The following is a 27,357-nucleotide window of genomic DNA, read 5'->3' as shown; positions in this document are numbered from 1 at the left end:
ATCATCCATGTCAGTAATAGCTATAATGTGTCAATGTTCTCACTTGTATCCAAACATTTCTATTAAAATCATTAGTCAGGCAGTGGATGGTTTTAAGATAGACTAGCCACTAAATTAGATCCTAATATGGGGTGAATGTAAAGGAAAACTCCAGCCTTATTTATAACCCTAAAAGACAGATAACAGATCTGGCTGTTAGGTGAGGAGACTAGAGGCTTGTAAATTTTAGTATGGTCATTTTAATTAGATTTACTCCCATTACCCTCCATCTAATTTCAAAGGCCTAATTCAGGTTACTTTTTACAGTCAACGTTTGGGAAATTATATCTTCATTAACAAAGCATAAGCACTGTTAAAAAAGTAATAACAGGCCTTTTTAAAGCTAATTATGAGAGACACAGAAACAATATACCTATTGGATTAGATCTTACAGCAAATACTTTAAAACTGTATTAAGTGTTTTTCTATGTTTCTTTTAGTTTCCATAAACATTGTGTCCATTTCACCCCCAACCCCTTTCTGCTACTGGTTACTTTGCATAACTCTACCAAAGTCTGATTGGCTGACACAGTGCTTATCATTGGCAGGGAGAGTATGTGTCCTGTCTGTTATCTCTGCTTCGCCAGATGTCGGAAATCCATTATCATCATCTACTGGACAACTTCCAGAGTAAAGAGGAGCTAAAGGTAAGGGTGAAATTAAGGTTAGCAGTCCTGCATGGAGAAGAGAGATGGTTTTACTCTCCATGACACAATATTCCTGGAGCCTGTTTATTATTGTATATTGATTTACTATTCCTAGATTCATAGATTGATTTTTTTTTCACTATTTCTTTGTTTTGAGGAATTTCTGTTGAAGATCTTCTGTGTATTCCGTAATTTAATGAAGTTGAGCATATTCCCTCGTGACTGGATGGTGATGCGGCTCCTCACCAGCAAGTAAGCACCCATTTTAATAATGAGTTGAAGTGACCCATAATCCTGAACTGGGAGTCCAAATTAAAACTGGTTTGATCTCAGTCTTCTGTCAGTGGAAACAAATGGGACTGATTTCGAATCCCTTTTAATGAGGAACAGATTGAAGATTGAAAATATGCATGTTTTCTTATGCAACAAAATGAGATGCTTACTACATTAGACTCACTGTTTAACCTCAGCACTTTGTTGTGACATTTAATGTGAAGTACACTGCACATCAAATTATTCTACCTCTCCTTGTCATGACTTTTTGAGTGCTGTATCAACATAAATCAGACTTGTAATTCCATTTCATATTAGTCTTTAGCCTCGGGGTGAGGTGATCTTTCCTTGGCAATGCTACTTTTGTGTTCAGTTGTTCTGCGACAGGAACACAGACCTTGTTATCCCACAGGGTCACCTAATTATATATTTCAGTTTCAATCTATAGCACTTTATTTATTCAGGGAGAAATATAACCTTACAGGCTCAAGGCTACTGTTGATTATTTGATGAGAAAGAAAAAACTCCAAAATAACAAAATGAAATGTACAGGAGTCACTCAACTTTGATAAGTCATTCAGACTTTTTCTGCTCCCTCACTTTTTGTTTGTTGATTTTTCCCTGTTCCAGCATCATTGTCACTACTGCCCAGTATCTATCCCCAGCCCTCCATAAGAACTTCACAGAGGCAGACTTTGATTTCAAGGTGGGCAACATTTCCAAATATTTAGTTTACATGTTTTATATGAAAAATAAAATCTTGGGTACAATCTCACATTCTTTACCTTTTTCTGTTTCTTGATGTCTGTGGTTCCTCCATACCACCGTCTCTTCTCCCACTTCGATAGGTTTGGCGTTACACACTTTTAGCAACCCTAGCAATGCGTTCTTGATTCTGCTCAGAGAGAAGTATCCCACTGTTGATAACAGAACCAACAGACATGTTGAAATCTGGTAAAGATGCAATTGTGGCATACTATATAAGGGAACACAACTTTAATCTCAAAAGCTCTGAAAGGAGAAGCTGCAGTGCCACACCATTATGTTGAGCCCTGTAAATCCTTGTTGAACAGATATATGTAGATTTACCAAACAGATCACCACTTATTGTAGAAATATGATGCAAGATTAGATGGGGATCAGACTAAAAAACACCCAAATGGCTGTTTTACTTTGTGTAACACTTGTCTTGCCTTGCTTGAGGGTCAGGGTGACAAGCAGCAGTTGACATCATTGTGGAGAGAATTAAACTAGGGCTGAAGGATGTTTGTGTTCCGGAAGGGGGGAGCGGGGGTTATCTACAAAGATCGAAAGTTGCTTTTGGCTTTCATTAAACAAGGATAAATGTCTTGAACAATACCCCGGGGAAACCATTTAATCACTGTCCCAAATAGCATATTGCACCATGTTATTAAACAACCTGTGCTGTCTTTATGATTGCCATTAAGAATGATAACATCCCCTCAATGAAAAAGCCTGGTGGTTTTAAGGGAATATCATTGCAGCTGTGTCTCCTGAAAGTGGTCAGGTTGCTCTGTATCTGCTGTTGATGTTCCTTCATTGCTGACCGCAGGTTTGGAATTCCTACTTCAGCCTGGCCGTTCTGTACATTAACCAGCCCAGCCTGCAGCTGGAGACCCTAACTCCTTCCAAGAGGAAGAAGATACTGGACAAGTAAGGCTGCTTGTTGCATAGTTTATTTTTTTTGATAATAAGATAATAAATAAAGGCCCATCACTCATTAGCATGTTGGGCCTCGTTTCATTCTGAGAACTGCCTGTATTCATCAAGACATTGACAGCATGTATTAATCGACACATAGCCAAGGCTTTGTGGACAACGGTATGGTGCTCCTTTCCTCTATATAATGGTGTTGGGAAGGCTTCATGCAGTCATCCAAGATGTCCAGGATGTCTCAAATTCTTAATGAGATCTGTGGATTGTGTCAGCTCAGGTGAGGTTCTGTGGGTCCTGCCAGTGATTTTGGAAGAAGCTATCCCAATCATCCTAGATGAATATTCCTGTCTACAGTAGGACTGATTGAAATAGGCAGGTGTTCAACTGCTGGTGTGTTTCTCCTGTCTGATCATCTATTTTCTTCTTACCTGAGATGGTTTTCATGGTAGTTTCCTGTTTAAGAAAAGTCCAGAAATGCTTGACTCATTCCACTGTATCTCACCCCTAGGTCCCTAATTCTTAAACTCACCTAAACATTTGAATTTCTTCCCAACTGCATAAGCTTCAGTATATGACTTATATAGCTTTTTAGCCAAATTAAGTCTTGTGAAAGATGATAACACAAAAAGATACCGGAAACAATAATGCCTGAATAATGTACCATTGTACATTTATTACTGTATTTATATTTTCATTTTGTATAGCACTCAGAGGCACATCTTGGTCCATATGCATCCGCTTTTATTATGAGAAAGAGAGGGGTCACAAGTTACCTTTAGTTTGCATTCCTTGTCCAGTCTGAAGTCTAGGAAGGAAACTGCAAGTTTAGATGCTTTTTTAAATGTAATCTGGAATTGACACTACAAGGTCAAGCCCAGTGACACCAGTAACTTTCCATTAAACATTTATAGAAATAGTAATAATAGAAATGCATAAACCTGTCCAAGAAACAAAATTACTAAAGGGTGATATAAAAAAGAAATGGCTTGGATCTGAGTATCCATTTCCAAAAGATCCAAGCAAACACAATTAAAATGAATGGAAGAGTCGTCCCAAGTCCCATGGGCATTTGTTCTGTATGGGGTAACAGCCTGCAGCTTTGAGCCCTTTGAGTGTATGGGTTATATAACACAAAGCTTAAAATGGGATGCCAGGTTATATTACAGTACACTATTGTTCACTACATTAGCTGGCTGGTTTATACATTCAGAGTGCAGGCCAGGAGCTAATGGCAGCGTGTAATTAATGGGTGATACAGGAAGTAACCCTTTTGGGACTCTAGAGCTAACTAATGAATGCAGTGCAACAACCATAGGAATCACAGTGCTCTGTGAGCGTGTTGGCCTTGGAGCACAACAAGGTCACATGTTTGAATCCCTGCTCTGCCTTGCAGGCTCTGAACCAGAGTCAAGCATCTCTGTCTCTAACATGGGAAAGGAACAAGTAATTTGATCAAATCTGTGTTAGAAATTGTAAGCAATTCTGAATGACATTATTATTATTATTAGTAGTAGTAGTAGTAATAGTAGTAGTAGTAGTAGTAGTAGTGTTATTATTGTTATTGTTGTTATTATTATATTTCTTAGCAGACACCCTTATCCAGGGCGACTTAGTTGTCACAAAGTATCACATTACAAAGCATCATATTACAGATAATAGCAAAATGAGAGAAATGTTCAAATGAGAGAAAATAAAAATTACAGTAAATAATTAAGTTTGAGTGATTACGACTAAGAGCAGTTAAACTTACAAATATTTGGTTATAAGAGTAAATTCCATTAAGAGCACGTAGTCAGTACAATAATTTGATAAGAACGATTTCAAACAAGAGTAATTACAAAAACATGTGACTACAGTAACCTTTAAGAGTAAAAGCAAGTACAAGCTACAGAAAGTGTAATTATGATTGAGAGCTGTAGTAGAAAACAGCAAAGTGTGGGCAGTAACTGACATTCTACTCTTAGAATCTCTGTTCTTTTTTGTATAAATAAAATAAAGTATTTTAGTCTAGTGCTTTTAGATTTTTGAAAGAACTATAGTGTACAATATCATTTTCATGAAAAATGCAGAGGCTCTGTTAATCTGTTTTTATTCTCCCCTGCCAGGTATGGAGACATGCGAGTGATGATGGCTTATGAACTCTTCGGCATGTGGCAGAACCTTGGTAAGACACAGTTTAAACACACACCGTCCTAGCTGCTTGTTCCAGCTGTGCTTCACTTATATACTAGCTGGAACATATAATAAAGATCTGCAACAGCCCCATCTACAGATTTAGGAGATTATTGGCATCATAAATTGAATGCATTAGTTATAAGAATTATAATGCATCATGTTTTCAAAGCATTGATATTGTACACTCACCGGCCACTTTCTTAGACCCACTGCAATTGAAATGATCTCACTATCCAATGTATTGTTAATTGTATCTGAGTGAAGACATACACTTATAAATGCAAGGCTTATTTCGCATCTTTGTAAGGGTTTTACATTCTTGGTAGTTTAATGTAAATAACGAAAACCCTAAAATTATTAAGCAGGTATCTTTATTTGTCCTAGCAGGGGAAAATAAAATCCACTTCATTCCCGGGATGATCGGCCCATTCCTGGGGGTGACGCTGGTGCCGCAGAACGAAGTACGAAACATCATGATCCCCATCTTTCATGACATGATGGACTGGGAGCAGAGGAAGAATGGCAACTTTAAACAAGTGAGTAGCGTGTTGAAATGAACCCACGCCATTTCTTCTAGATAAACCCTATTGTCAGTAACTGAAAAGTACCCCAGCAATGGGGGCACCAGTGAAAAACACTACAGCATGTTCAGTGATTCTCTTAGCCACCTTTGATTACTGGTATCGCCGAACAAAAAATTAACTGCTTTGTGGTTGCATTTGTTTCAACAAACTCTCCATATTTCAGAAACTGTTTTGTGTGTTTTGTCCCCCTATCATTTCAGGTGGAGGCAGAGTTAATCGATAAGCTGGACAGCCTCGTGTCGGAGGGAAAGGGAGACGAGAATTACCGAGAGCTCTTCAGTCTGCTGTAAATATAATAGTCCCAAGTCTGGGCAGTCTTTAGAAGAACTGTATGCTGTTTTAAAGCAGTTTTTCATATATCTCCCTTAGTAAAATTAACGCACGTTTCATGGAGAGAAAAATCTAATGCTGGACAAATATAGCTTGGATTCATCCATCACATTAACATCTGACAGCATGTTGAGCCTACTAACACAAAGTATGGGGGTGTTTCATTTCCTCTATATCTGTCGTAAGGATGGTTTTAACTTGTTTCCTGCTTCTGCTTTGATAACTTCTGTCTTTGCTTTGCTTTCTGCTGCGTGGAATAGAACCCAGCTCTTTGGGCCCTATCCTAGGTAAGAAAATGCCACTCTATCAGCCTGTTTTGAGTCTGTGCAGAACTCTGGTGGTTTGCACCCTGGAGTCTGATTATTTATATTTATTTATTTCTTTTATGACTTTAACAGTCTGCTGGAGAAAATCGAACAAGAAACCTGGCGGGAAACCGGCATCTCTTTTGTTACCTCGGTAACGAGGCTCATGGAGCGTCTCCTTGACTACAGGTGGGTAAACGAAGGGGCACATCTTAGTCCATATACATCCGCTTTTATTATGAGAAAGAGAGGGGTCACAAGTTACCTTTAGTTTGCATTCCTTGTCCAGTCTGAAGTCACAAAGGCATTAGGAAGGGAACTGCAAGTTTAGATGCTTTTTTAAATGTAAAAATTATTTAAAAAATACTCTTTCAAACAATAGTTGCTAGTGGTTCAATGTAATGAAACCTCTGCTGAAACTCTGTGCATTGGAATTTGAGAGTTCCTTTGACTCATGAGTTACACCCAATCACAATTAAAGAAGATTCCAGGTCCACACGTTGGGAAGTCCCTGTCATATGGGCACACCTACAGTGAGTCCTATTTTTATTTATTTTTTTTACATCACTATAAATAACACAAACAGAAAGGATACAACCATGGTAGCATGACATTGAAAAATCTAATTTTTACCAAGTTTCAAATAATAAAAACAAAACTCAGGCCATGTCAACTTGGAGTTTTTTTGAGAGAAGACAGAATTTAAAAGTGTTTACCTCCATTACTAAATCGAACATAGTGATAAAATTCTGGACTTTAAGCTCCCTATAAACCCAGCAATCCGCAGGAAATCAGTCATACCTGTCACCTCCACCGACTCTGAAAGAAAAACTACAAAGAAATATTGTAACCACTTTTTTCTAAAAAGATGAACTCTCTTAATGATACATTAACAGGTGTCCTTTACATAACAAAATGTATTTCTAGTTTTAATTCCTTTCAGGAAAAAAGTAAAGCTAAAGATTATTAAATGTTCCTTTTTAGAGGGTTAGTTTTAAAAACATTTGACATTTAACATGCAGTAACAAGTATTCAAAGTAAGACAATATCAACCACTTTTTTTTTTATTTAACAGAGACTGTATGAAAGGAGATGAGACCGAGAATAAGAAGATTGGGTGTACCGTCAACCTGCTGGTAAGGCGTTTAATTGCTTTGAATTCTGGAATTGTGTTTTGCCTGCACAAGGCGCTCAACTGGACTTCATCCAGAGCTGTGTGAATCAGTTTGTGTTAACTTCCTGTATATTTGCTTTCAGAACTTCTATAAATCAGAAATCAACAAGGAGGAGATGTATATCCGCTACATCCATAAGCTGTGTGACATGCACTTGCAGGCCGAGAATTACACAGGTAAAAGAGTAGACAATACAATAGAAATCATGTGTAGCTTGTATATACCACCAACATAGTCTACTTCTGTGGTGAAGTGGCATTGCTATCAAAGCTACTTAATGCTGACAGTCTAGAGTAAAAGGGCCAGACACAATACATGTTCTCTTACCTGTGGTATGTTGTACAGAGGCTGCGTTCACCCTGCTGCTGTACTGGGAGCTGCTGCACTGGGAGGATAGGCCACTCAGGGAGTTTCTGCACTACCCGACCCAAAGTGAGTGGCAGCGGAAGGAAGGCCTGTGCCGCAAAGTCATCCACTACTTCAACAAGGGCAAGGTACAGTACCAGCTGGCAAAACGGGATGTGATGAACCATCTCTGAATGTGAGAAGTAAGGACTTCTTGATAGACTGGTTAGAGCAGCTGGACTCACTCACGTATGCCTTGAACCAACCAGTTTCTCATCCTGCTAGATTATATTTAATAATACGATCTGGACTGGAAGATCCAAAAGTGACACTAGGTGAGATAACCGTTCAGGACCAAGTCACCGGAAAATGTAATAAATTAGACGCAGATGCATGCCATTGATGTATATATGCATCACAAAATCAAAAAAAAGGTCAGCCCCACATCTTACAAACCATTTTCACTCCATTATAAAATGTGTTTTAAAAATGTCACTGCTACATGTACTAGCTGTCTGGACCCTATTTAAACACACCCAGATTTCAAAGGCATAATAACATATGTTGAGTAGCACTCATCACATAGAAGCCATTAGCACTAAAATGTACTTCAGCATAAATTATTAAAAAGTAGCTTTTTTTTTTTTCAAGCTGCATGCAAAAGCAGCAGAAACGAATTTCCATTTATCTTTGCATTTATCATTTAAAATACTAACTTGGCATCTGGGCTTTTTGTGCTTTTTTGTCATTTAAAAAACTGATAAGAGAAGCATGAAAGGCAATTAGTGCAATAGGAAAGATTTGGATAATGTGTCTTTCATCAGCTTATCTTTCAACCAAGAAAACTGTTCCGTTGAAGAGCGAGAAATTTGAAATGTTATACGCCAGTTGTGTGAGACATGAACAGCCTGATAGAAAAAAATAATAATAATACAGAAAATGAAATTTAAGAGAAAGCAATTGATTTGTTGATGGATTTATCAGATGAAGCTGCTAAAATTGCTGAAGCAAGGAATCACAACTGAGTGAGCTCTGGATTTATGTGATAAAGGAACCCGAGTTCTTGCCTTTCCCCCTCTAGAAACAGCTGCAGGCCTTCAAGTTCTTTCAGGTCTCAGTCACAAAATAAGGTTCTCAAAGTAGGTAACTGGAACACTCAAATGATTAAAAAAAAAAAAGAAAACATTGTAGTGGTGAGTGAACAACATTCTTGTCTACCGTGTCTCCTTTAGTACAGCTTACATGGATGATAATTATGCTAAAAAAGACAGAGCGGAGACATGTCTCTACGTACAGTAACATTGGCTTAACTTTCCCCATCTGTGTCACTCTTGTTCCTCTCAGTGTTGGGAATATGGGATCCCCCTTTGCCGGGAGCTTGCCAGCCAGTACGAAGCTTTGTATGACTATCAGAGTCTCAGCTGGATTCGGGTAGGTGAAAAGGAGCCAAATGAGCTAGTAGTCTCATCATAGGCACCAAAAATGTATCTAGGTTGTGTAGTTTTCATAAATTACAAGCAATTTCATAAGCCATAAATCTTCCCATCATTTTGAGCCTGTAGTGTACTATTATAGAGTTGGTAAAGCAACAGTAATTTACATGTCATCCAGATTACATACCCTCTCCCTCCCAGGAGGGGGTGTACAATAATATTAATGCTGATTGTGTAATTCTGTAGTTAATGAGATATTGCTTCTGTATTCCCCCCACCCCATTCAAATGTACAGAAAATGGAGGCAGCGTATTATGACAACATCATGGAACAGCAGCGTCTTGAACCCGAGTTTTTCAGGGTCGGCTTTTACGGCAGGAAATTTCCATTCTTCCTGAGGGTGAGACCAGTGCTTATATTTTAAGGCATGTCTCAACTGTTTTGATATCCATTTAAATCTATCAAACTGAAAGTCAGTCATAGAGCTCACCTCATTACGTGGGCTAACAAACCAGTGACAAATGTTCTCATCTTAATGGGCTCCCTTTAATGGAATTACATCTTTTTTCGTTTTTTAATATAGTAGTCGCCAATTATTTTTACCCTGTTTTTTTCCCCAATTTGAAATGCTCAATTGTATTTAGGCTCAGCCCACCACTACCACCCCTGCGATGACTCAGGAGCGGCGAAGACGAACACGAACACACGCTGTCCTCCGAAGCGTGTGCCATCAGCCGACCGCTTTTTTTCACTCTGCAGGGCTGCCATGAAGCCAGCCCAGAGCTACAGCGTCGGAGGACAACGCAGCTCTGGGCAGCTTACAGAAAAACCCGCAGGTGCCTGGCCAGTCTAAAGGGGTCGCTGGTGCATGGTGAACCAAAGACACCCTGGCTGACCTAAGTCCCCCCCCACCAGAACCAGACTCTCAGCACAAGCTGCAAGCAATAGTCAGGGATGCTTAGAATACTAAATTAACGATTAGCAGTACTGTTAAGAACAGGCAAGAATAGATCTGGTATGTTAAACTACTATTTTTCCATAAATGGCTGCATCCTAACAGGAATAGGTGAAGCTTTTTGTCAGTTCTCAGTTTGGCAGAATAGTGCCTATTCCCGTGTTTGTCAGCTCATCCACCCAATGTGCACACTGGATTAACTGCAGTCTCTCCATTTCCTCACTACAGAACAAGGAGTTTGTCTGCAGGGGCCATGACTATGAGAGGCTGGAAGCCTTTCAGCAGAGAATGTTGGGAGAGTTCCCACAAGCCATTGCCATGCAGCATCCCAACCAACCTGACGAGACCATCCTGCAGTGTGATGCACAATGTATCCTTCACTGCGCAACACCGACAGTGGATGCTGTGATCTTGCCACATAGGGTCATTTTTCTACAGGGGATTACTGATTTGAGAATGGGTTATAATTGCTCCATGTGTTCAATTTCTTCAGTTCAAACCTTTTACCTGGCACTGGTTGTACTAGTTTCACATTTTTGGGGGAGTTTGCGTCTCCATACAACCTTAGATTTAAGGTCATACAAGTTTGGAGCCTAGAGTGCAGAACAAACTTGCAAATTAAAATAGATAAAGAGAAAGGAACATTTTCCTACATGACCCGAAGAACCCAGACAAGGTATTAGGAAACTCAACTGCAAGTGATGACTCAGATTTTAAATGTAAAATTTTTGTACACACCGGATCACCCACTAAGTTTTGAAAAGCAGGTCCTTGGTGTGTGTCTCTTCCTTCAGGCTGTCCTTGATCACCACTGTGGTGCAGCACGTTTGGTGTCTTTGCTTCCTTGACTGTGAGATACAGATCTGCAGATCTACGCAGTCACCCCGATCTCAGAGAATGCGGACGTGCTGCAGATGGACCGGGTCCCCGAGCGCATCAAGAGCTTCTACCGCATCAACAACGTCCACAGGTTTCGCTACGACAGACCTTTCCACAAGGGACCCAAAGACAGGGACAACGAGTTTAAGGTCAGGCAACTTACACTTTTATATTGATTTACACAATTAACAGGGGCCATTTTCAACAAGACATGCATGTCTCAACTGTTTTTTTTATCCATTTAAATGCCAAATTGAATCGCTTCTAATTGCACAATATACTGTATACAGTTGTACTGTTTGTCATTTATGTCTAAAATGTATGCCATCTAATGTTAAAATTAACACGGATATAAAAGGCATTATAGTCCTGTATTAGGTTGGTGTCACTTTAGAAATGAGATCTGTTGTGTTTTCAGAGTCTCTGGATTGAGAGAACTACCCTGATCCTGACCCGCCCGCTACCTGGCATCTCCCGCTGGTTTGAAGTGGAAAAGAGAGAAGTGGTGAGTGGATTGAACACGTAATGTCAAAACATAACCTAAATGATCGAAATGCTACCCTGAATATTTCAAATAAAATGAAAGAAAAAAAGGTATTATTGTGGGATCTTGTTACAGGTGGAGGTGAGCCCTTTGGAGAACGGCATCTATGTTGTGGAGAATAAAAACCACGAGCTGCGGACCCTGATCTGCCAGTACCAGCACAAGCAGCTGCACGGCAACATCAACCTGCTCAGCATGTGCCTGAACGGGATGATCGATGCAGCTGTCAATGGGGGCATTGCCCGCTACCAAGAGGTAAAACAAGGGCAAGGACAGGCTATTGGCACCGATGACACATTAAAGGAAAGCTCTGATGACCTACAGAGCTGTCCTGTTTTGCTGGGGTTTTTTTTCCTATGGCATATTATTTAAAAGAACAAGCTTTGGTTAATTACTTGCTGAAAATCTTGAATTTACTGTTCGAAGAAGGGTAGGTGTCTCTGTAAAGCAGTTGTGAGAGTGGCAGGGCATTAGTCACAGTGATGATTTAGAATGTAACTAATGTAAATACACCTGTGCCTTGAATTGAAGGTCAACAGTTAGCTAAAAATGTTGATTTGGTACCCCAAACTGCTTTCAGATTTATTTTTCATAGAATTGTAAAATAATAATTTTATCAGCCTATGGCTTTTCCGACAGAAGCATTAGGGGCATCATTTCAAAGTGTTTACTACAGCCTGAAGGAGAAAAATAGCTACACTTTGGTGACGTTATAAAAGGATTGAATCTTCACTCCTCTTCTTTTATTCTATTTCAGGCTTTTTTCGATAAGGACTACATAACCAGTCACCCTGAAGATGCAGAGAAAATCACACAACTCAAAGAGCTCATGCAGGAGCAGGTCATTATTTTTGATTGTTTTTCCAATCTCCTTCCCTTTACCCTTTCATCGTTAGAGAAGTACAATGATATTTCCCCCTGCTGTGGCAGCATAAAACTACAATTTTAAAATCCTATTATAGGTGAAAAATAGATATTCTGGAAATATGTCACACTCTATATTATAATGCATCAGTTCACTAAAATGTTTTTTAGAATTTGAAAAGTAAAGAAAGTGTCATACCACTGTCAGTGTATTGAAATCTTGTAAACGTGCTCTCATGCATTACTGATTAAGGCAATCTCACAAAATTATAAGATGGCCCATGAGAAGAAAAAAAAACCCCAGTAACTAATGAAGCAATTTAATCGAAATGTAGAACTGCTTATGTACAAACTGACCACGAATTTACATGAGAGTTCTGTTTTTATAGGTGCATATCCTGGGTGTGGGGCTGGCAGTGCATGAGAAACTGGTGCATCCAGAAATGCGTCCCTTACACAAGAAGCTGATTGATCAGTTCCAGATGATGAGAAGCAGCCTTTGTCATGTGAGTTATCAGTAAATGACAAACATGTGGTCTTCAATTCCTAGATTTGAATTTCTGGCTGGGGTTGATGGGATTGTGTGCTGATTCAATAGGCTTATTATGTAGTCAAAAGCAGTGCAGGTATTTATTGTAATATCATCATGAAGCTTGTAAGCAGCAGTTTAACTAACCTTGATTGCGCTTTAATAGTCGTGAGTTATAGAAAGGAGTCTTTGTAAAGTACATAACCAGTATACCATCATAAAGCCACATTGGACAGTTCAGTGCAGTCCAATCAGTAATGCTAACAAGAGAGTTTCTGTGTCTCCCTGCAGGGTCTCCCTGGCTTGGAGAAGATCAGTCCAGCCTGTTCAGGAGCAAGCACGCCACGGGGCAGTATTCTGGCGTCCCACAGCCCTTTGAGTCCCGAGAGCATCAAACTGGTCCACAGACACAGGTGAGTCTGCCCACCCAAATTGCATGTCAATTTTCCATTCTGAGGTGTAGTTGAATAAATGGCAATAATGCAATTGCTCTCGTCAGTACGCCAAATTCCTGTGCTCTTTTATAGATTACAATATGAAACACAATACATAACACATTTGATCCCAGAAAGAAAGAGACATTAGTAATCCAGTCTGCCATAACTTTTTCTACACCAGTATGCAGTTCAAATTGTTTTTTTCATGTCTAGCCCACTGAACCTGCTGGGATCAATTCGACACTCCTCCTCGTCCCTCTCCTCACACACCTCCAGTGAGACCGGGAACCTCGTCATCCTGACTGACGGGCTGGTGGGGGAAACCTCTGAGGATATCTACCGCATGCAGGTATTGAATATTAGTGTAGATCTGATGCTTGACTGGCATACAACAGCCAGAGGACCTTTCTAGTTACTTCTACTCTGATTTAAATAATAACTACTTCAGAGGGCTGCCTTTTTATGTGCACCGTGAAGCTTTGTAGTTTTAAAATGTTTTTAATGTAATGGTCCTTAAGATACATTTTTGGGGGGGAAAACAGAAGCGTTACATTTTATGACTATGGGACTATGGTATTGCCCATTATGGGTTATATTTTATTTTGAAATAAAAAGTGTCTATTAATAATAACTCATCATGAGAAAATGTGAAGTACGCAGAACTCTTATTAATTACTGTATTACATATGGTACTCAAAAACAAACAAATATATCAATTGGTTCTAATGTAAACAGTAAAATAGTCCGTGAATCTGCCATGTTTCTTCGTTAACCAGGCAAGCCCCTCTTCCTCCAGCCTGAGCTCCACCCACTCTGCACCATCACAGATGATCAACTCCGCCCCTTCCAGTGCAAGAGGTAGGAATCCAGAACACCTCCAGATCTAATTTACTGCTAAAGAGATGCTCAAACCATCAGTAATTGAAATGCATTTTACATGTCAGCAGTGTAGTAAAGTAAAAAGTGACTATGATATTGTTCAAGTAATGTCTTATTGTATATTTAGCTCTTAGTTTTTGGTTGTTATTTTTGGTCACGTGATGTCCCTTTAAAAGATATATTGAGTCGACCTCCGTTTCTTAATTAAACTCTTGGAAAAGCGTTGATTGTGAAACAAGACCATTTTTTTTGTTTTTTCTCCCATAACTTGAATGAGACTATGATTCTGTTTCATTGTAATGTAACAAAAAAAAAGCAGCTCCTTATTTTTAATTCAAACTGAACACAAATTGCTTTTCCTGGATTTAAAATCTTAACAACTTGTTGCAAAAAATGGTATAACCTGTTTTGCAAATAATAGTTTCCTCTTAGTTCCAACTTAATTAATTTAAATTCACTCTGTGTTTGCATTCAGTTTAGATAAAAAATAAGGAGCTTGCCTTTTTTTTTTTTTTTTTTACGTTATTAATGAAACAATCATAGTCACAATCAAGTTATGGGAGAAAAAACTGAAGTGAACTTGTTTCACAATCAAAGCTTTTCCAAGAGTTTAATTGAATGCCACATAGGGTCATTTTTCTACAGGGAATTACTGATGAGTCGGCTCAAAAAAAGGAGACATCACATGATCAAAAATAAAAACCAAAAACGAAGCGCGCTATGTATATGGTAATTGTGTTAATATTTTACAGATCATTTATAGGGAAAGTAATTCAGCAAGTTCATTCTCCTGTAATATACTATTCAGACTCATAGAATCAATATCTAATCTGTGTTTTATCTGGGCACCCTGATCAGGTTCCCCTTCACTGCCAGACAAATACCGGCACAACAGAGAGATGATCATGCTGCTGCCACCCCACCGCGATCGGCCCAGCAGTGCCATGTACCCAGCAATGACCGAGAATGGACAGGTAGGGGCTGGCAACAGCCAAACCCAGCACCTGATTGTGAGATATACTCATTTTTGTATTTATCTATTTAGTTATTTATTTGAAATAATGTATTGAACTTATTGAGGTGAATCATTTTGTTTCCAAGAATGCTCCGAGTAGGTTAAGCAGAAATTGGGAACTAGTGCATCATGAGTGAACTAAACCCTATGAACAATCTGAAAGTTTAAGTTGGGTACCACATAAATAAATAACAAACCCTTTACAGCTGTGGATTTTGAATCTAAATGAAACTACCCACATACATGAAATATTGTGTCAGACCTCAAACCAAAAATCATATGGTCTATGTATACTAGCTTTATAGTTCATATTGTGAGGATATTTACACTTTATTTCATTATTTTGGGGGTAAATTCCAGCCCTAATTGACACACATCCTTTTAGAAAGTACAATCTGTAAAAGGATATAAAATACACAAATTGGTCACATGCCTCACTCCTTGTCTATTCTCCCAGCTAATATCTGCCAGCCTGCATTTTTCCAAAATGACAGCCTGGATTTCATAAGTCATTGATGCTAAAGGAGTCTTATATTTTATTGTGCAAACCTAATCGAGGATGTTACCAGCACCTCGCACAGGATGTACTGTAGTTCTGCACAATTGGTTATCTGCTTAGCCCGTCCACTTTATTTTTTTCAGCCAACCAATTTCCAGCGGGCCCTGATCCAGCAGGTAATTGGCCCCTGCAAACCCTGCAGCGATCCAAACCTTTCAGTTGTAGAAAAAGGTACATCTTTACTTTTATTTCCTGTAGTTTCTTTGTGTTCCCTAGATTGTAGAAGATCCTTGCTTCTCTTAACAGTGCACCCCTGCAAAAGTTCATGCTTGTGAGCTGTACTAAACAGTGATAGAGAAAGATTGTGATGAGATTGCTTGCTGTGCACATACCACCTACAGTACAAGCAACACAGCAACAGCATTTGCTTTTTTTGAGGGTCAGGGTCCACTTGCAAGTACAGTAATCTGTCGCATATCCGACTGCGGTGGGACCAGAGTAAGGGTGGATATGTAAAAAGGTGGATGAATGAATTACACAGCTGTAACAATTACTATATTCACACAGTTATTGTTTTGAGATTCAGCTTTTATTAGGGTGCTCCCCTAAAACCCTTGTTTAGAAAGATACAGGGTATTAGTGTTTGTGACGGGGTAGCTGTCTGCCGTGTGGGTGCGTGCATTCACTGCTGAGTGACAGGCAGGAGGTCAAGGTTGAAGTTGATACGTCCTGCAGGTGAACAGGATTTATTTACGTATTAACAAACTGAACAGCTCACGTGACACTACCAGCAATGGCAGCACACGAATCCCATACAATACCGTGTACGAACACTTTTTGGTACGATCTACAATATCTGAACTAATCTTCTCTGTTCAATAATAAACTAATGTTGCTGAAGAGGTTGATCATGGAGGATAAATGGCTAGGGTGGATATGTGACGGGCAGATACGAGACGGATTACTGTATACTAAAAATTTAAAATGTAACGCTTCTGTAGAAAATGTACCCTGCTGGATTATTAAGCCTAAAAGGCTGGTCCATAGAGGATATTTGTTTTTCATCTCCAGGGGACCAAGTGTTGTACTGCAGTGAAGTTCACTGTTTTATTAGCTGTTATTTTTCTAGCAGTCCCTACAGCTCCCAGCAGCTGGAGCCTCGACAGTGGAACCCGAGAAACGATGCCATTCCTGTCTGCACATGTTGGAAGTATAATGGTCCCACCAGTACCACCTCGAACCATACCCCATGGTAAGGAACCAGTGACTTACAAAGACAGCTTTGTTTTTCTGCTGCTGTATCTAAATGGAAAGGATAAAACTACATAATGTATGTTTAGCTTGAGTATTGGCTTTGGGAGTAAGTTGTTTTGCAGGTGCATACATACCAGTAAAATGAGCAAGAAGCCAAAGTTCTCTGCCTGTAGACAATAATCTAACCAGTGAACAACTTTTGTTTCTGTGAAAGGGGACATTTGTATTGAATTTTGCTTTTTGAAGTGTCCAGTATGCATTTGCCTTTTATATTTAAAATAAATCCAATGTATACTTTCTGTATTTGATTCTCTGCACTGAAACTATTGTGTCGTAGCTCCGAGTTGTGTGTTCACCATTGCCATGACAGTAAAGGAGTTATCCTGCGCTGTTGTTGCTTTCTCAGATCCTAAGCTTGCTGTCTTGCAGCTGAAAGCAATCCCAGTCCCATAAAAAAGTAAATGAAACACCCACCAATGTTAGTTTGTGTTTTCCAATCCTTGTTTTGTCCTGCTGTGTTTCCCTTAGGGCACTTTTCGATGCACTTTGATGCTTTCCACCACCAGATCAGCGACCTCCCTCCAGCTCTCCCTGCGCGCTCTTTGAGAAAGGTACCCTATCTCGTGCTGTGACTCCCATATGTTATCCACATTGTCCGCTTTTACAGTTACCTGCTTTAGAAACAGTCAGACAGAAAGAGGTACAGGCAAAGAAACACAGACAATGAAATAAAAAAAAAACATCCATCTACAGATCAAGTACAAAACAGAGATAGCTTAATGTTGATGGTTTAAAAGAAAAAGCTTCTCTTCACAGCAATAGCCTTTTATTTAGAGAAGCAGTTTTTCATACTAGACAGGAACCTACAGAATTAATATTGAAATGTTTCAAGCAAAGAGGAAAATGTCTTTGAAAGTTTATACCACCCATCTGTTTGGTGTTACATGTCTTTGTCATAGTTTTTGTCTTTTGTTGTTGTTTTTTTCTTCCTATTTTGGTTTACTTAGGTCCGCAAAAAAAACTGTCATCTATTTTGTTATTGGGCTTGCTAATAGCGTGGTCATATCAGCATTGATTGATTAGAAATTTCAGTAATCAGTAAGTATGGCAAAAAAGTTATTCCATGTTTGATCATAAGATATGAAGATTTACCTAGGTGAAGCCATAGGATGAAATACAGATACTTAAACCTAAGTAAATCTTTGTGTTTTTAATAATCAAACATAGGGTGGCAGTTTTATCTTTATATGGTACTTTGCCATATATTTTTCAAAAAGGTCTTTTACCCTTTATACCCCAGAAATGTTTGTAGAAAACCAAGAATAGTTGATAATTACAACTTATTAATCTTAGAGAATACAGTATTCTGTTTAAAGAGCTTAATGGGCTATTCAAAACAAAACTCCTTCACAAGTACATGGGTGATAAAACTGGATCTGTTGTGATAAATCAATACATGATGGTGTACAGCAGCTCTGTGGGGTATAAAGTGTTAACTACTTAAGCAAATTATATTTTCAGTCTCAGAAAAGACCGACCTGCTTGCTTTTACTGAAGTAAAAATAAAATCAATACAGATAAGCCTTATTTTATATTCACAATACTGGGGGGTCCCTGAGTGGCTCACCTGGTAAAAGCACAGCTATGTGGTATGCAGGGGAACACAGGTTCACGTCCTGGCTGTGTGAAGTCACCGGTCTGCACTGGGGATCCCAGAGGGAGTGCCACATTAGCTCTGGCGCTCCCATGGGTTAGGGAGGCAAAACCAGCAGGAATTGTTTCTCCTCATCGTACTACAGCGGACCCTACAGGCCAGACGCCTAGTGAGCTCAGGTAGACACTTGCAGGGCTGGCCTTTGTCCTCAAGAGGGTGGTAGCTCACTGACAACCACGCTCCAGTTCCTCGGTGTAAAAGAGGAAACTGGCTTGGTCATGCGATTGGAGGACACCCACTGAACCTTCAGTTCTTTTGAGCTACGTGGGGAATTTCTGCAGTGAGAGGGAAAAATCGGGAGTAAAATAATTGGGCACTCTAAATTAAAAAAAAAAATATTCACAATACATATTTCACCACAATATTTCAAACCAAGTATGTGCTAGATTTCAAAGTACAGTATTATATTACATGTTCTTTTAAGGATAAATAAGGCTGGGGCAAGGCTGATTTTATTATTTTTATTTACTTATTGTACTTCAAAAGTCTATAAATATACATTCAGAGCTATGGATTACTGTATGATGTTGTTAGTGAAAGCCACCACATCATGGGAGTGGTGGCCCTGCACTCATATTTTCTTTTCACAAAAGTGACCACCATACAGTATTGTCCCATCCTGACTGTTATACATACAAATTACATTTGAGAATCACACGAGGTGCCTGGCATTGGCATTTGCATTTTGCGGTATGATGTTGCCTATTAGTATAGTATTTCTGTCATGCTGGATTAATATAGAGTATCTTTTTTGAATAACCCTTTATATGGATTTGCACATCCGTTAGTAAAGTCCTCTCTTTCTTTCTCTTTTTCCCTGCCTTGCAGTCCCCCCTGCACCCGATCCCTGCCTCTCCCACCAGCCCGCATTCTGGCTTGAACGGCAGTAGCTCCACCTTGTCAGGCAGCGCCAGCAGTGGCGTGTCCTCCCTGAGCGAGAGTAACTTCGGGCATTCCTGTGAGCCGCCAATCCACACAGACACCATGGACTCTGTCCCCAGCCATTCCTGGACCATCGACGAGGATGTGGAGTCGCCCTACCGGCCCGTCCGTTACAGCATCTCTGAGCCTGATGTGCTGGAGCCCATGAAGCTCCCTCCCTGCCGTAGCCACTCCGCCCCCAGTGGGGTCAACCCCCACCATGACCCCCCCACCCTGCCCCCCAAACCCTACATGGGCCGGGGGGAGGGGTGCATCCCTGAGGAGGAGATGCGGCCCAGGCCCATGCCCCGCAAGATCTCCCAGCCCCTTCTGAGTTGCAAGGAGGAGCAGGCTAAGGTTGCATGGGAGCATGGAATCAAGGAGGAGTAGGCAAGGGTAAAGGTGTTAGTGTGGGGAGGGGGTAGGCTTCCTCAGTCCTGAGACAGCTCTTCATTCCTTTCATTTTAACATATTACCATTTTAAACACCCATAGAAGGTATGAAAAAGCTAATTGTCATTTATAAAGCCCTATCATGTATTTGTAAAAACATATACACAAATTGTCACATCAGTAGATACGTTTTTATAAAGTTTTCCATCGACCTATTTAAATTGCTGGATTCAATGGTTTATTTTTCACAACAGGATTGAGGTTGTTATATGATACTGCACTATACTCCTGTATTGTTTAGATTCTCATCATTCCTCAAGACTTTGTCAGTCGATGGAAGTTATCCAAAATACTCAGGAAGCAATTCCACACAGCACTGTAGAAAGTACAATGCAGGCGCTTTTGAACACAGATACCCCACAGCAGCACACACACCACTTCCATCATTTTGACCTGGGAATGGACAGAGAGGCATTCCGAATACAATGTAACATTGTAAAATAAACTTTTGAAAAAGTACCTTACAATACAGGTTATACTGTAGTTTTGTTCCCGTGTGAGAGTATAACTGAAATCCATACCTTTTTTGAAACGGAGGAATGCACTTTAAATTTGGTATCTCCCCATTTGCCAATCGACTTAATGCTGCAAAACCTAAGTAGAAAAAAATCAAATAAACTAAAGAAATATTGAGTAGGGTTTATGTTCCAGATTACTTTCTCATGTATGTATTCCTCTCATGTATAAATATTAAACTAAAGCTAAAGATACGGCACTGAAATGCATACCAGTTTATGAACAATCACTTAAAGCAACAGAGTCACACGTGGGTTATGCCCCAAGTCACCTGGAATATTCAGACATTTCAAATCATTAATCCAGTACATATTAGAATCCAGTGTAAGTTCTGGTATACAGTACCGATTACTACGGCTTAATGGAATTCAAAATAAAGTTCTTACGTAGCACTTAAATTGAGTGAGATTGGAGTGATGGAGCTAAAAGCAGGAGAAAGAATGCTATGCATCCAGTATGGCAGTAGTTTTCTGTACTGTATATGTATATATATATATATATATATATATATATATATATATATATATATATATATATATATATATATATATATATTTAAAAAAAAAACTAAATATGTAACTGCATATATTTAAAAATTATAACTAGCTTATTGGGACTGAGGAGGAAAAGGGAATCTCATATTTATGCAAGATTTAATGTATGAAGCTATGTTTTTGACTGCTTAATAATAAGCAAGACTCAGTGGAAATGTTTTACTGAATACATTATTTTTCAGATATTTAAGAGAAGGAACACAACCTAACTGCCGTAAATAAATATTTCCTTTTTTTTTTGTAAAAATTATTCTGTGAGCATGCTTTTTATTTGTGGAAAACGTGAATACTGCCCTGCAGTTCATCTGGTTTTCCTGTCCAGCGCGACAATGCTGTGGCTTGGGAAAACATTCGGTTGTACAGAATTATAATTTTTATAACATGTCTGTATTTAGGGTTGTTTTCCTGTGAAACAATTCCAATTCATTAAACAAATCTTACTATTGCACATTGACAGAATCTAACTGTGCTTTGCATCATAACATCCATTTTATACCATGGAGGGGGTTATCTCTGCCATCTATGAAAATGTTTAGTGCTGTTACCTGCTGCTGAATACCATTAAGCTGCTTCAATGGACATTTCAATCCTAGTTATCTGTCATGCTTCCTCAAGTTTGTCAGAGTTGCGTGTTGTACGAGTGGCTTTGCTTAATCATGATCAGATCAGGGGTTGAAAAGTTATTTACCAAAACCTAGCGATTGCCACTTTAAAATTGGTAATTATATACCATTCCACAGATAAGATAATGCACATTCAGTTACTATAGAGAATTACTATATTACTATTATGAACAATTCTCGAAATCATTTTTGTGTTTTTAATGTTAGTGTTCAGAAAGTGCCAGGGCACTGTTAGTCAATTTTGTTCTCACTGTACTTAGAAACAATTATGGTTTCTTCATTTCAGCCACACACTCTTTTAGGTTACAACGACTAGATTTGTATACAGCAAATCATGCTATGTAACTAAAGTGAAAGCTACCAGTATATCTCTACCCTAGGACACAGGGCATTAATATTCTAACTGGACCAAGGGATTTTTCATTAGCTAAATACTGACATCTAGTGGGAAATGGAAAAATGACACCAAGATAACATAAATGATAACAGTAATGTTTGCAAGGTAAAAACGATTAAATAAACCAAGCCTTTGAAGTATTACAAAGCAAACTTAATTCAGGTTGAATACTTGTCATTCCAGTTTAAAAAAAAGTAAATAAATATGAAATATCAAATGTAATCGTTTTAACATACCAGAATAGAAATGCATTGCAGACTGTAAACTAAGAAAAAGAGGTGAATGAAGAAACCAAAGTTTTAATCCTGTCCTGTTCAATTTCAACAGGTGGCAATCTACCAATTGTCAGAATTCTCCAAAGCAAAGCAATTGTTTATGGTATTACAGTACAGTATTGTTATCATTAAAAACAAACTATGCAAGTAAGCATAATGTTGTCAAATTGAGATCACTGGCCCAACTGAACATGGATCAGCCATTCAACACCATTGTACCAATCAATACTGAAGCACTTTAGTACAATAGTTGTACAGATGTTAGACACATACTTTGGTTAAAGTCAAGCATATGATTAACAAAAGGATCAGCTTGGATACATCTTAAAGATGCAGTATTCCATTATGCCACATTGTGTGGGTTTATAAATTCAAAATGTGTTTTAATTTTTTGAACAAATTTAGAATAGCCCTTAAACCGTAAGGGTATATACATTTTGAAGATTTTATTGTTTTTCTTAATTGGCACTTCTTACTAAAATGATCATATATTAGTGTAGTGTTTTTCTAATTTAAAAGGAAACACTGTATTAAGAAAACAGACTGATTATTGGTAGCCTTACTGTAGATAATGATGATACAGTTTTAATAAAAACACATAATACAGTCAAGCTTGCTTCTTGGATTTTTGACTGTAGTATGTATGAATGAACAGTAGGGGGGGCTGTAACACTGCACTGCAGATAGGTACTTTATGTATGTGAACTCCATAAGAAAGGCTGAGGTCGGGCTCTGGATATTTTAAAGATATTTTAAATAGAATTTAACACAAATTTTACTTCAGCACTAATGGCCTATTTTCCTATTATAATGTAGTTTTTTATTATTATAAATGTATTTATTCCCCCATTGTATTGCTAAAACAATATGTAGAAACAGCAGTCCATTGAAGGGTTAGGGAGCAAAGACACAACTGTGGCCATCTTTGGTAAACAGTTTATGCTCTGCAGGCTGCCCTGGACACTGTAGTTAGCAAGTGGCCAGCTAGGAGAAGCATTCTCATTGTTTGTACCCGGTCGCTAAACTAATTTTATAAAAAGACATTGATTTGAACAAGCCTCTATACGCCTTGGGTGAGGCTGGGTACTGGTCTAAGACTTCTCCATAAACTGGCTGCTCCTTTTTCTAATGTTTGTGTTGCAGCAATCTCAACTTCAATTGCGCTTTGTTAACAAAATAAGTAATCTCACCTTTGTTTTTGGGTTGACAGTATTTAAAACTGCGTTCCGTAGAGTCTGTGATATTGGGGGGGGGGGGGACTTTGTAACTGCCACCTAAGCCAACCGAATAGAAATCATTGGAAGAATTCAGGGGTTGATTATAAGAGTGTTCAATTAAAACAGTTACTGTGGTGGTCATAATGCATCTGTGAAATAAGGACTAGCTGTTTGGGGCTATGCCCCTAGACAAGATATTTTCAGATGCATGGAAATATAGAATACTAGTATTGTGAAAACCATTTCAGAATCATAGCAGTCCTGATCAACATCTTACCTGTCTGGCTTTTTTTCGTGTAAATATTCCTTCTGAATGCTGTGTATTTATAAGGTTTAAAAAGGACAAAACATGTATATATTGTGATTAATTGTCTGCCTTGTACTTTATGATGTAAATGTGTTTTTAAACAAAACAACAACAACAACAACAACTGTAACTCCACAGTTTTGTGACTTTGAAAGGCCTAATCACTGCTGTTTTTGTGTATTTTGCGTTCGAGACAAATCTTAACAGGAACACAAGCTAAGTTTAAAGAACAGAAAAAAAACAGGAAAAGAAAAAAGTTCTTTGCACAAGTGTTCTATAAAGGTATTTCTTGTATATATTGTGCTAGCATGAATAAACTGTGATGTGAATTTTAGATGTAAATACACAGTGTTTTTTTTTTTTTTTTTTTCCTACTCACTAATCTGCTGCGATGTGGAATTCATTAATAATGCCTAACATTAAAGATGTGTTTTATCAACTCAACTCTGACTCCATTTGTCTTTGTGATACATTTTCTTTTCTCTGAAAAAGACCCAGTTCTGTGGGTGAATTGCAACAAACTAAACTCAGCATATTAACTGGGGATGATCCTGTGGTTAGTACGGAGGACTGTACTAATGATAGTCAGCAGAATAGTTTCAATTGCAACAAATTCAGTTTAACTGCCTTACAGTTAAGTTAGAGGATTTAAAACAGAATTGCAAATTGTGGCGACGTAAAAAAAATGCCTACACACAAAAAAACCCCAGAAGAATGTGTCCCTGACTATAAGGATGTTGTTGTGGAAGACAGTAATGGAAAGAAGGTACAACTTAAGTGTAGGCCTACATGTACTTTAAAGTTACTTCTATACATATTTTGACAGAAAAAAAATGCCCAAGCATTTTGGAAAGTAACCAAAAACACTAATTTCATACAGTATATAAAAAGCGAAAGCCCCGAAAAAAAAACAAAAAAAAAACGATGCAGTGTACTGTATTTAAAATAAATTATGTATTAGCTGTGGGGACCTTGACTCAGGTCCCGGTATGTTAACATATGCCGCTAGGAAATCACGTTGATACCTCAGGGTTCCAGTCTGTTAAGTGTATAAATATATGTTAAAAAAAAAAAAAAAAAATGTTCTCCTGTTCTCATGTGTACTCAATAAGAGAGTTACTTTTTTAAATTATATAACTTCAGTACCGTTCCCTTTTTTTTTTTTTTACCGTTGTGATTTTCTTTTTGTTATGCATTGCTTCTGTTTATGACGTAGTTTAATCCACTGATATAAAATGCAGATTTTTGTTTTTAAATTAAAAAGGCATTTGACAGATGTATTTTGGTAGACGGTAATACATTAAAGAGCATCACATGCCCTGTTATATGTCGTTTTATTGTACACAAACAGCTCCATTTTGATAGTCTTAACAGCGGAAAACAGATGTTTCACAAAATATATAAATAACTGCCACAAACACAACAGAGTGTATAACAGTTCACAATAGGGTGTATAACCACCTGAAACAATCAGGACAACACCAACTATTCCTGACAAGACTGCAAACTGTTGTAATTATTCTGGAGAGATACGAGACTATTCCTGTCTCTAATTCCATCGGGAGGGCGGGATGTACAGTAAGTCTGTTCTAAAGAATTGTAATTGGAAAACATCAGTAATTTGTGCAGCCTTACACAGACGCACTTCCCAAAAAGCCATCAATCAAAGCCTGTCATATCTGCTGTCTTGTCCATCATGGCTGAGAATGACTTGCAACAGAGAGATGCAGCTTTTATACAGCTATTACTGAATACCCAGGCCATATATTTGATTTGCATATCAAATTAATAAGATGTGTAAGGGACAGCCCATGTACATAAAGTGTGTACTACATATAACAGGTCTTACATTTGTTTTGGCCCAGTGCTAATTCAATTTAGTGTAAACATACTTTTGTGAGGTGCAACAACAAAGTTGCTGTTTTGTTCACAGGGTTTGTCCAAATTTAAGAGCTGTTGGCTTTCATAGGCAAAAAATAATGATAAATACTGTTACCTTCCATCTGGAAGTGGATTTGGTGATGCAGTGTCATCAGTCGCAGAAGCGACATGGAGCGTCTTCCCAATGAACTGAAACAGGAAAATAAAGGCCGTGGATAGAAAGTTGCAATAGGCGAGGCATAAAAACAATGTTGCAGATGAGTTTGCCCACAAAAGAAGTGACGTCGAATTGCTTTTAAATGTATCAAAACCCACAGGTTGTTACCTCCATATAGCCCAAAAAAAACGAAATTTACTTGGCGACATTTACAAGAAGTTGATAAAGTGAAACAAAACTGCAGTATTTGCAGCTTTAATATTGCAAATGTAGCCCGTCTAACTACGATTCTGCGTTGTGTTCTGGTGTATGGATAATGAACAGGACTCTGGACACTGGTTGCCGGTTTCTGGTCTTTTATTCTGAATTAGATTAAATAAATGCAGTGAATACAATGGAATGAATGGTGATGAGCTTCTCTATGTTGCACGCAGTGCACACCTCTCCTCAGTAGAGCCAAAAACAGACTGAGCTGGATTCAACTGATAACACAATAATACAGCTACTTCATTGACCATTACTTATTATTATTATTATTATTATTATTATTATTTATTTCTTAGCAGACGCCCTTATCCAGGGCGACTTACAATTGTTACAAGATATCACATTATTTTTATATACAGTTACCCATTTAAACAGTTGGGTTTTTACTGGAGCAATCTAGGTAAAGTACCTTACTCAAGGGTACAGCAGCAGTGTCCCCCACCCTCTGGTCAAGAGTCCAGAGCCCTAACCATTACTCCACACTTAAAACTAATAATATTCTTACAGTGTATAGAAAAATATATATTCCTGCTGCAAAGACTTAACATTTTAAAAGGAAACTATGACAAAAGGAATTGCCCCTAATAAATCAATAAGAAATAATAATATATTTATAAATAAAATAAGTCGTTCAGATAAAAGTTCTAGATTATAAAAATAAATACATTTTTGTGTCAAACACATTACATTAAAAGACCACCGGCTATACTGTAAATAATGGCAACTCAGCCACATAAATGCAATAAACAACAATACAACTGTAGATTAACATACCTGAATTAGATGAAATAAATGCAGTGAATACAATGGAATGAATGGTGATGAGCTTCTCTATGTTGCACGCAGTGCACACCTGACATGAGGAAAAGTAAAGTGAGCGAGTGCTTACACGTGGGAAGCTACAGACACCCTGCTAGCAGGTACTGAAACTAGCTACCCTAACATTGCAACACTCAGTAAAAAAAAAAAAAAAAAAATACTATTTCATCACAATCAATTCGCTAGCAACACAACAATGCTGGAATACATTCTAACATATTTACATAAAGTTTCACTTGTTCTAAACGTTTATATTATATTATATGTACATTGGCGCATACGCAAAGCCATACCTGTCCTCAGTAGAGCCAAAGACAGACTGAGGAGTAAAAACCGAGCGCTGCTGACTGGATTGTCCCGCAGGCCAGAGCAATACACCACAGAGCAATCGATACTCTCCACGGATATGTAAAAATAAA

The 27,357-nt window shown here is 38.4% G+C and overlaps 1 protein-coding gene and 1 long non-coding RNA gene across 14 annotated transcripts in view; one reads left to right on the top strand and one right to left on the bottom strand.

Moving 5' to 3' along the window:
• Positions 1–21,245, top strand: part of LOC117412168 (dedicator of cytokinesis protein 3-like) — a 196,665-nt gene extending 175,420 nt beyond the window's left edge. For 3 of the 12 annotated variants that reach the window (XM_058988758.1, XM_058988757.1, XM_058988762.1), the window contains 28 exons: positions 588–686; positions 844–938; positions 1,590–1,665; positions 2,533–2,633; positions 4,742–4,800; positions 5,196–5,347; positions 5,596–5,681; positions 5,986–6,012; positions 6,124–6,219; positions 7,106–7,166; positions 7,288–7,381; positions 7,551–7,699; positions 8,895–8,981; positions 9,279–9,383; positions 10,167–10,308; positions 10,800–10,966; positions 11,236–11,322; positions 11,437–11,616; positions 12,119–12,202; positions 12,615–12,731; positions 13,046–13,167; positions 13,405–13,540; positions 13,968–14,049; positions 14,929–15,080; positions 15,728–15,815; positions 16,714–16,836; positions 17,367–17,449; positions 19,381–21,245. In XM_058988758.1, coding sequence (XP_058844741.1) covers positions 588–686; positions 844–938; positions 1,590–1,665; positions 2,533–2,633; positions 4,742–4,800; positions 5,196–5,347; positions 5,596–5,681; positions 5,986–6,012; positions 6,124–6,219; positions 7,106–7,166; positions 7,288–7,381; positions 7,551–7,699; positions 8,895–8,981; positions 9,279–9,383; positions 10,167–10,308; positions 10,800–10,966; positions 11,236–11,322; positions 11,437–11,616; positions 12,119–12,202; positions 12,615–12,731; positions 13,046–13,167; positions 13,405–13,540; positions 13,968–14,049; positions 14,929–15,080; positions 15,728–15,815; positions 16,714–16,836; positions 17,367–17,449; positions 19,381–19,863 — 3,333 coding nt within the window. In that variant the 3' untranslated portion in view covers positions 19,864–21,245. The remainder of the gene's footprint in view (positions 1–587; positions 687–843; positions 939–1,589; positions 1,666–2,532; positions 2,634–4,741; positions 4,801–5,195; positions 5,348–5,595; positions 5,682–5,985; positions 6,013–6,123; positions 6,220–7,105; positions 7,167–7,287; positions 7,382–7,550; positions 7,700–8,894; positions 8,982–9,278; positions 9,384–10,166; positions 10,309–10,799; positions 10,967–11,235; positions 11,323–11,436; positions 11,617–12,118; positions 12,203–12,614; positions 12,732–13,045; positions 13,168–13,404; positions 13,541–13,967; positions 14,050–14,928; positions 15,081–15,727; positions 15,816–16,713; positions 16,837–17,366; positions 17,450–19,380) is intronic. The other 9 variants (XM_058988760.1, XM_058988752.1, XM_058988764.1 and 6 more) reach the window with 8 other exon arrangements.
• On the bottom strand, positions 13,768–27,027 carry LOC131697727 (uncharacterized). Of its 2 annotated transcripts, none has more exons than XR_009307463.1 (5): positions 26,894–27,027; positions 25,811–25,884; positions 18,466–18,827; positions 17,313–17,512; positions 13,768–14,085 (listed from the first exon to the last, which is right to left on the bottom strand). It is a non-coding gene; the product is annotated as an uncharacterized LOC131697727 (long non-coding RNA). The 2 variants fall into 2 exon arrangements; XR_009307464.1 differs by having other exon boundaries at positions 13,768–14,082.
• Positions 27,028–27,357: the final 330 nt, after the last annotated feature.

Source organism: Acipenser ruthenus, chromosome 16, assembly GCF_902713425.1.
Source record: "Acipenser ruthenus chromosome 16, fAciRut3.2 maternal haplotype, whole genome shotgun sequence".
Classification (NCBI taxonomy): Eukaryota; Metazoa; Chordata; class Actinopteri; order Acipenseriformes; family Acipenseridae; genus Acipenser; species Acipenser ruthenus.
The sequence above is the reverse complement of the archived record's forward strand: the minus strand, read 5'-3'. Positions and strand labels throughout refer to the sequence as shown.